The sequence below is a fragment of the Antrostomus carolinensis genome, unplaced genomic scaffold, assembly GCF_000700745.2.
Source record: "Antrostomus carolinensis isolate BGI_N321 unplaced genomic scaffold, ASM70074v2 scaffold3912, whole genome shotgun sequence".
Lineage (NCBI taxonomy): Eukaryota > Metazoa > Chordata > Aves > Caprimulgiformes > Caprimulgidae > Antrostomus > Antrostomus carolinensis.
Window position 1 is genome coordinate 132,877 of NW_010297404.1, and position 9,147 is coordinate 142,023.

The 9,147-nt window shown below is 35.4% G+C and overlaps 1 protein-coding gene across 1 annotated transcript in view; it reads right to left on the reverse strand.

Annotated features, from left to right (window-relative positions):
* The window catches only part of LOC104520405 (regulating synaptic membrane exocytosis protein 1), a gene marked incomplete at both ends in the record, with an annotated part of 139,185 nt that extends 130,512 nt beyond the window's left edge, over positions 1-8,673 (reverse strand). The window contains 2 exons of the mRNA XM_029083518.1: positions 6,852-6,863; positions 8,460-8,673. Coding sequence (XP_028939351.1) covers positions 6,852-6,863; positions 8,460-8,673 — 226 coding nt within the window. The remainder of the gene's footprint in view (positions 1-6,851; positions 6,864-8,459) is intronic.
* Positions 8,674-9,147: the final 474 nt, after the last annotated feature.

A 9,147-nucleotide genomic window follows, 5' to 3' on the forward strand; every position in this document is an offset into this window, starting at 1 on the left:
CAGATGCAAGACTCCAGTCAACAGTGTTTATTACTCAATAACCTAAGAAGAGGATAAAAAGGGCAACACCTGCTGACACACAAGCAATTAGGCGTTTAATCAAGAAGCTACAAGTCTGATTTTACTCGCAGGAGGACAGATCAAAAAATTCTTAAGGGAAAGCATTCAAAACCAGAACTGTATACTATCACATTATACTTTTTAAATTTAATACTTAAGAATACTGTTTAAAAGGCATTCCCTTAACCCTTACTACTGTGAAATACACATCTGGGTAAAATAGCATCAGCCTGGGAAAAGGTGTTCTCTTGTTCACCTGAAAACATCTTATAAACCAGACATTGAAAAGTTAAGAGAAACTGAAAGTCTTCTCCCAACAGAGGAGATAATACTACCATTGTAGAACAAGTTGCTACAGAACATAAACATAAAGCAACTACCAAGTAACAGAGTGGAGCAGTCACTGTGATCAGGTATCTGTAGCATTTCAGTTTAATGCAATAAAGAAGTTGAGAGCTGGTTTTATGACATTTTTTTCTTTAATTGATTAAACTTTTCTTATGTATTCAGCATATGTGATTCTGTTTTAAAGAACAATGAAAAAAATTCACAAAACCTTCACTCACTGTAAAAAAATTAGTTCTTTCCCATTATTTTTTAAGTATCCATTTAAGCAGATTTGGCTTATAAGGTGTGAAGTGTCAGAAACTAATTTGCTACTATCTTTTACTGTGAAGACACACATTTAAAAGTAAAATAGTCACTTACTAGAAAAATGTAATAAATTTCAAGCACAGCCAAATCTAAATACTAACTCAATGTGTATTTATGGACAAAAAGAAAACCAGAGAAATCATTTCAACATTTTCTATTCTAATTTTTTTGTGAGACTGATCCAAGTCAGGTAGGAAGACATTCTTCTTTGCTTCAGTCCTTACAGCACTGTATTCCCAGCTGGCAAAGCAAGCTTTAATCACCATGGAGTTCAACACTCATCTCCCATGTCTCAGACAACATGAGCCACGAGGATACACAGCACTGCTGCGAGAATCTTGTTCCTGCTCTTTGGCTTTATAGCACCAATTTAATCAGAACAAACAGAATGTGAGATTGTTAGTATTAAAATGATAGAAATACTACATTGAAGGAAACTAAAAGCTTAAAGTTAATCTGGTAGCTTTATTTTTTTTTCTTTCTCTCATTTGAACACTGAGCTGAAAAAAAACATAGTACTTGTCAGTGTTCTTTCTGAAGGATTCTGTGAAATTTTGGAAGTCATTTGTCCAAAGCTGTAAATCACATAATTATTCCCTTGCAGAACTTAAGGAGATTTAGTGTAAGCTTATAATATCATAGAATGGTTTGGGTTGGAAGGGACCTTAAAGATCATCTAGTTCCAACCCCCCTGCCATCAGCAGGGACACCTTCCACTAGACCAGGTTGCTCAAAGCCTCATCCAGCCTGGCCTTAGACACTTCCAGGGCGGGGGCATGCACAACTTCCTTGGGCAACAACTTGTGTAGTTACATTGAAGAAACAAGTAACAACAATGGCATGAAAGATCCCTGACTCTTTCTTTGTTCACCATGCAACTCAAAAGGCACATGGATATGCCAAGCTGTGAGGAGCAAGTTCCTCTTGGTGGCCCTGCTTGAGTGGGGTGGTTGGATCAGATGATGTCCAGAAGTTCCCTCCAATCTCAACCGTTCTGGGATTCTGTGACTGCTATGGCATACTATATTTTTTTGTAATAATAATTCTTCAATGGATTTAAATATCTTGAATGATTTACAGATTTCAAAGGTCAAAAAGGTGATTCCTAAAACCCTTACTCTGTCCCGTACTTCCTGTATTAGACTATAAAGTAGAATGCACATATATATTATGCCTGTATATTCACTTAGGAAAACCTACACAATATATGCTTATACATATACACACCACATATATATATATATCTAGTACATGAAATTAGACAAGAGGAGGTGGAAAAAAGCTCTTTTTGAAAAGCCTTATTGACCTTTGAGATCTTATCAATATTTAATGTTTTTAAAACCAATTTTTGCAAGGGAAGGAATTATTACACTCAAAGGTATTGTTGATATTTTCTTAGCTTAAAAAAAAATCTAAATAATTTCCATATTCTTTATCTTGAATCAGTTAAATTGAAACAAAGGTACTGAAAATACAAGACTAAAAGTAGGATATCCTATCCAGTAGTAACACTGTAGGGGATTAAAACTTTAGGGTTTTTTTTTATTTAGGTTCCATTATACTACATGGAGTTTCCAATATGGTTTATGTAGGGTGTCCACAGAGCTGCTACCCAGCTTTCAAGCAGCCATAAAGGATTCAGAAGCTCTTTATTATGAGTTAAGAAAGAAGGCTGCAATAGCAATGTATTTCCTTGGTCATCGATTGCAGAATCGCATGGCAAGTAGTTTGCTTGGCTAACAGGAAAACTAAACATGGATAAACTCGCAGAAACGAGTGGTTACTGAATTAATGCTGATCTAAAGCCATAGTGGGGGGAAAAACCCAGCTGTCTAGTGACTCTTCTTACAGTCCAGCCATTAAATGAAGAAGGCCTGATCTGATTAACTTCAGAGCATGAGCATCAACTGCCTGCTTTTTTTTGTGTACAAGATGTAACCAATAATTTTTGCCAGCTGGACACTGAAAAACAGGGGTTAAATTCAAACTCGTTGCTTCAGCGAACCTGGTGAAGAGCAAGCTAGTTTTAAGGATTTCATTTAAAAAATTTAACACTCTGGTATGTTTGACAGTCAACTAACTTCCCAGAAAGCAGAGGAAAGTGCTCTACATCTTACTTGAGATAGAATTTCTCCATTTCTTGATGAACTTTTTTTTTTTTTCCTTTTTCTTCTTTTATCTGTGGGAAGCAGCCGTTCTAGGGAGCGATTACTGAAAAGCAGTGCTTTCTCCCTGATGCATACAAACTCCAAATCTTTTAGGAAACAAATTACACTGAATGCTACAGAGAGAATTTATCTGCTACCACTTTGCAATTTGCTATGTAATTTTGCCTCCTTCTGATGAATGGTTTTTTTTTTTTGGTTCTACAGATGTATTAGTCAGAACTTACATAAATTAGCCTTTTAATGGACAATTTGACATAAGAGTTCTGTGAATGGCAAGTAAAAACACTCCTGACATTCCAGACATTTTGCTCTGACAATATTAACAACTTCTGTGAAAATCATTAGTACACAGCTGAACTGCACAGCATATGTGCTCAAGTTGTTAAGGCTTAAATTAGCAAGCCATTATGTAAGCAAATTTTAAGTATAATTTAAAGCAACTAAATGACAAATACCCTGTAAAAACACCTAACATAGTTAGGGAAATGTTTCCAAGTTGTCTTTCTTTCCAAGTATAAATCACTGACATGATACTAAAATGAAAATAATTTCAGTGAAATCCAGATCAGAAATGTGAAACTCAAGTATTTCAGCATTGATAATCAATATTACTTTCTGCAATCACATACTACTAACTTCAGTTCAATCAACTCTCACTTATCTATAACATAGTTTACATCCTGATTTCCTCCCAGTCACCCTTTACATATATAAGCAAATTGTAACAAGTAAGCTCTGTTCTGCACAACTAACATTTCTGGAAAACATGGGAAAATTGTGACAAAACTATTTTTCATCATTTGCTTCCAACTCTTTTCACTTTAAATTGATCAAAAATTGTCATCCTAATGAAAATTGTAGAATGTTAGACTGATTGCTAGGGAGAAATATAAGGCTTAATCTGGAACATGGATATTCCACCTAACTCTGTCAGTGTAATACTGATTTCACTTAGTTCAACACACCCACAGCAACTCACAAAATACTTTAATTTTGGTTCAAATAAATTGTATTCACTCATTCGAGACTACTTTTGTACCCTAAAGTGTATCGCCTTTTCTATAAGAAGAAACAGAGCTGTAAAACTCGATGTATCAAGTGTTTACAAATGAAATGTATATTTTTGCATAACCTAACCAAATATTAGGAAAAAGTTTTACAGGACTGACACAAGGAAAAAGGTCATATTTTCAGCTGTTTTTTGCTCTACAAGGCTGTGGTACCACTGGAGGGAAGAACAGAGCAGGCAGTGTCAGCCAGGCCATTGGGAGGACTGAGCCAGGGCTTTATTAAGCTTTATCCTACTGATTGCCAAAATTTGTTTCCAAGCCAAGAGCATTACAGCCGAGTTACACCAACCGGATCTTATTCACCATCCTCTTATCCTATTTGATCTTACATTCATCATCCTCCAGTTTAAAGGTTATTATTATTGTTTAAATTTACTGTATTTCTAGATATCAGTTATAATTTCTCTATCTTTTGTCCCTTTATTCTCTCAAGTCTTCTATGTGCATACTCATACTCTCTATTTCCTTGATCATCCTCTGTATGACTTACTTTCTTCCTGTCATAGCTTGAATTTATCAAAGATGGGTAATGCACAGTTCACAACATCCCAGGTGAGGTCTCATTAATACAATCAACAATCATTTAATTCTCCAAGTCTACAGGAATCTGTAATCTAGGATCATGCTCAGCCTTTTCTAGGCTTGGCATTTTGGTAACTCTTGCTTCACTACCCTTTTCAATGGTGCAACCCTAACTTGTAGGAACCGGGTGCATGGGTTTTAATATTAATATATAGTGTGGTAAAAATTAATGTGGAGAGAACAAAGCTTATCTAAATATGTTTTTAAAGTCTTTACTAACATTAAATTTACCAGATAAAGAAGGTCTTCTCCCTGTATGTAGATGAGTCAGGAATATTGTGCCACTGAAAATAATTAACAAATAATATTTTTTCTGGTGCCGCTTTATATAAATTATAACACTGGCTCTGCTTACAAAAGGTATTATTTCCTGGGTATGTATTCATAGTCATTGTATATATTCCATTAGTTTTCAGAAACAGGCACTGTGAAATCAATTGTACTTCCTAAAAAGTTCTCCATGATCCTCATGTAACCTGGACTAAGTATTGCAATACCCTCCCTCTGACTCCCATAACTTCTCAGCTGTTAAAGAGATCTAGTTCAGCTTCACCACAAGGAAAAAAGGGTATTTTCACATATATAATTAGGGCATTTGATTGGCATATGGAAGCTTGAAGCTCAACACAGCAAAATCTAAACCAAGGCAAGTGCATACAAGACGACTATTATTTAATTTAATTTAGGTCAATCCAAATGAGTCGGGTATGCCCTCAGCATACAAGTCTTCAGAGCACTTCAGTGCAGTGGGGTCTATTTTCTGGATCCCAAATGACATTTATTCAAAGATGAACACCTAAGCTGTCACCTCACCGAAGACATCATCTCTACTGCTATCACGGTTTTGGTAATCCAGCAAAGTTTTTGTTCCAAACTAAAGTGTGAAGGATGCCTCAAGCACATATAAGCAGGTGAAGTTCACGTGGATTGCTCTCTAAACCCTAAGTGGTTCAGTAGTACCTGAGTGGCGCTTTCAGCACTGAAAGAGCTTTGCTGTTTGTGGCCCTACCAAAGACTGTTGCAAGTGCACTAGCCTTTTAATACACTCCAGTGGATGCATCAATGATGCACCGCTTTAGTAACAAGTCAATAGCAAGCTGAAAATTCTCTCACTCCATCCTAAGTGATTTAGATTAATAGAATGGAAAAGATCTGGAAGTCCTGGATTATTTCACCACTTTGGTCAAAGTACCCCACAGAAAACAGTGGAATAAAGCTATAGCAAGTTATATTTCGTACCCACTAGAAAAACAACCACGGTCTCACAACATAACTGCCTTAGAAAAAAAAGTACTACAATATGCAGGTGTGATTCATTTTCTCTGAGTGTTGCACAGGACTAAATTACAGGTTACAGCTATGCTATGATATACGCTGGGGCATGCCACCGCTTCATAACACAAGCGTAGCACCATCATCCACACGTCAAAAACTACGTTGGATTGTAAGGACTTTACACTCGTTTCAGCTAATGTGCCAGTGAAGCTGGCTAATTCCCACTACCTCAGTCTCCCAGATAAAATCTGGAATACCACCTTTTGCAGACCAGCCTGAGAAGAGGCGGTAAGTGGACATGTGCTGTTCTGCTCAAGCACTGCCTGCTCTGTGCACATGATGCAGAGATGAAACAGGAACCACCCTCCCCTATTCTAGAGGAGGCACAGGCATAAGTGGTGAATATGCCAGTACTTGATCCCAAAAGTTTTGCAGATTTTTGAAATGGTAATTACGGACTGACAAAGGATCCACTCCATCTAGCTCACTATATTTGTGTCCAGTTTTAAGAGGTTATACTTTGCCTATGCAAATTATTCCAAACGTAAATCAAAAAGCTGATTTCACAAGAACTCCCTGAATTTCTGCTGCAGCCAGAAGTGAAACACAGCAAACCATGTAAATCAATGTAAAATTACAATTAAAATACTAAATTAGATTTCCTGAAGCTGATGGAAGGACCTTGCATGCAAAAAGTCTAATTGTTATCGAAAGACATTTTTATGAAATTAGGCTTTATTCCACTTTATTACCTCCTCTAGTTTTTGGCCTATTAATAATTCTCAGTTCTTAATTAATTATTTATTTTATTGTCCTAGTTTTGACAACAGTCTTGGGTTTTCTTGCTGGGCTATCTGCAAAGATAGCCAGGGCGTATTTTCAGCTAGGGGATGGGTAGGACCCGGGTGTTAGGATTCCTGTTCTTCCCCCCTCCCCTTTGGATGATTTTAAAATTTCAGTTCATTTTTTTTTTTACATTAATATGTTTCCCAGTTAACTAACAACATTATAATAATAAATTATAAAAAGCATGGATTCTAACCACTTTGTCCTCCTTTGGGAAAGCATCCAAGGAAGCAGAATAAAAAGAGAAAAGAAAAAAAGAAGAGAAAAAGAAAAAAATAGGCAAGTATTAATAGACAGATTTCAAAGAAATGCAATTCCAATAACTCTCCTCTACAAAGAGATAAAAACATAAAATTTTAAAAAAGCTTTAAATAAAAAGATTACATTACTGTATATGTAGAAAACATGTTTTCCCACCCTAACCCACAGAAGCATAAACAATATAACAAACAAAAGGCAACTTACAAATGTATGGACAATTTTCCATTTCTGTGACTTGAAACAGTGGGTGAAAAATAATTAAAATGCATTCAGTTTTTTTCTGAGTAAAGATAAGCTGTGTCATATGCATTCTACTAGTGTAACATAACATTTCATAGACCTTCTCTAATGACACCACCTGCAGGTGATGCAATGTAAAGCACTATTAAAAAATGAACAGATTATTATTTTTTTTTTCCAGTACACCTATATAATTTTTCCAGAACGTGAATTCAGTTTAATGGACTCACAAGTACATCAAGGCTACAGAAAACTTCTAAAATAAAGACTAAACATGTGTTTTTCTGAGGGTTTTTTGTTTGTTTGTTTACATGAAATTTCAGAAGCCCCATTTAGTTGATGTTTAGCTCTAGGAAAGTGAAAAGGCCATAAATTAGTTCTATTGTGAGCACGATTATCTGCTATAAGATATGTAACTACTTTCAACTTAATTTGTATTGATACAAAGAGCATTGATGCACTTCCCCTACAAAAGACTGGCACCTTAAAGCTATACGAGAAAGTTGTTTCACGACAGATAACAAAAGTATTCATGCAATTAAAGGATATTTGTAAAATGTTTTATAACACACCATAGTCCTAAATGATCAGACAAAAATAATTACTGGATAATGGTCTTCCAAATATAGATTCTACCGTTCATCTACAAGTGAGTAGCCAGTTCCTTGTAAGGGACTGACTGAACAGAGGGTATTCTCAGATACCCTTCAGTTTTGTGGACAGCTACTGCAGCTAACTGCAGGCAGATCAGAGGGAGAAAGATTTATCTCACCTGCCTGAAAGTAGGATACCTAATCCAGATTAAACTAAAGTTTTACTTTTTAAATAAATTTAAAATAAATTGACACAACACCCACTGTAGTAAGAAAAGTGGTTGGGGTTTTTTCTAATCAAAAAAATGACTGATTTTATGTTAAATGAAATCTATAAATGTATATGAAAAGTTATATTAAAAAAATAAATCTACAATGAAATAAGAGTTCAATAAAAATTATCACTGTGGAGTTGTACCTGAGCAAAAGGTTTTCTTCTTTCATTCTATGAAAAACAAGTATGTTTTCTTCAAGCCATCACTCAGTAGAACTATACACTATGAATTATTTTTTTTTAATTAACTCTGTGAATTATAAGTATCTCCACAATCATTAAATACATTATTCTACTTTACACACAACTCATAACAGAGTGATGAATGAAACACTTGAGTAAAATGAAGCATGAAATGCCAAACTTAAGGTGAACAATCTGCAGCGTGACAACATCAAGGAGGCTTTTTCTTAAGAGTATACATCAGAAGACTTACATTGTTTGATCGCAGAGAGACACGACCTCCACATCGAGCACAAAACTTGGTCCGGCAATAAGAGCACAAATGGCCACAACCATCTGCAAACTTTGTTTTATGACAGATTCCACATGTTGGAGCATCATCCTTGTGCTCTCCCTGGTAACGGCGGGCTTCTTCCCCTATCTTTCTTACTTGCTCTTTATAGCTCTCAAATTGTTGATGCAACCTCCTGCATAGATGAGAAAAAAGTTTATATAGCAAGAATAGGAGGAAATACCACTACTGTGTATTTCTTTCTTTCAATTTATAATGCCACCTAATATTCTTGGCATGTTCACAATAATAAATGTACCTCATATCAAATACACACTGCACATGGAAGACTCTATAGGAACATCTAAAGGAAAAAAATAACAGACATATGTATTCCTATTAGGCTTACTTCAAAGCTCATGAGCAAATCATTTCATTTGACCAGAAACTGATCCAAATATAAAAAGCTGGCAAAAAATGCATAGTCTTAAACAGAAGTATCTACCACGTAGAGAATAAAAGCAGAAATACAATTGCCTGATAAAATTTGCATTGCTTTTTAATCAATGTTAGTTATACAGCAAATATAATTAAAATATACAAATCAGTCTTGAGTTACAGTGTCACACTTCTCTTTTCAAAGTTGAAATCGCTAAAACGTATAACTTAA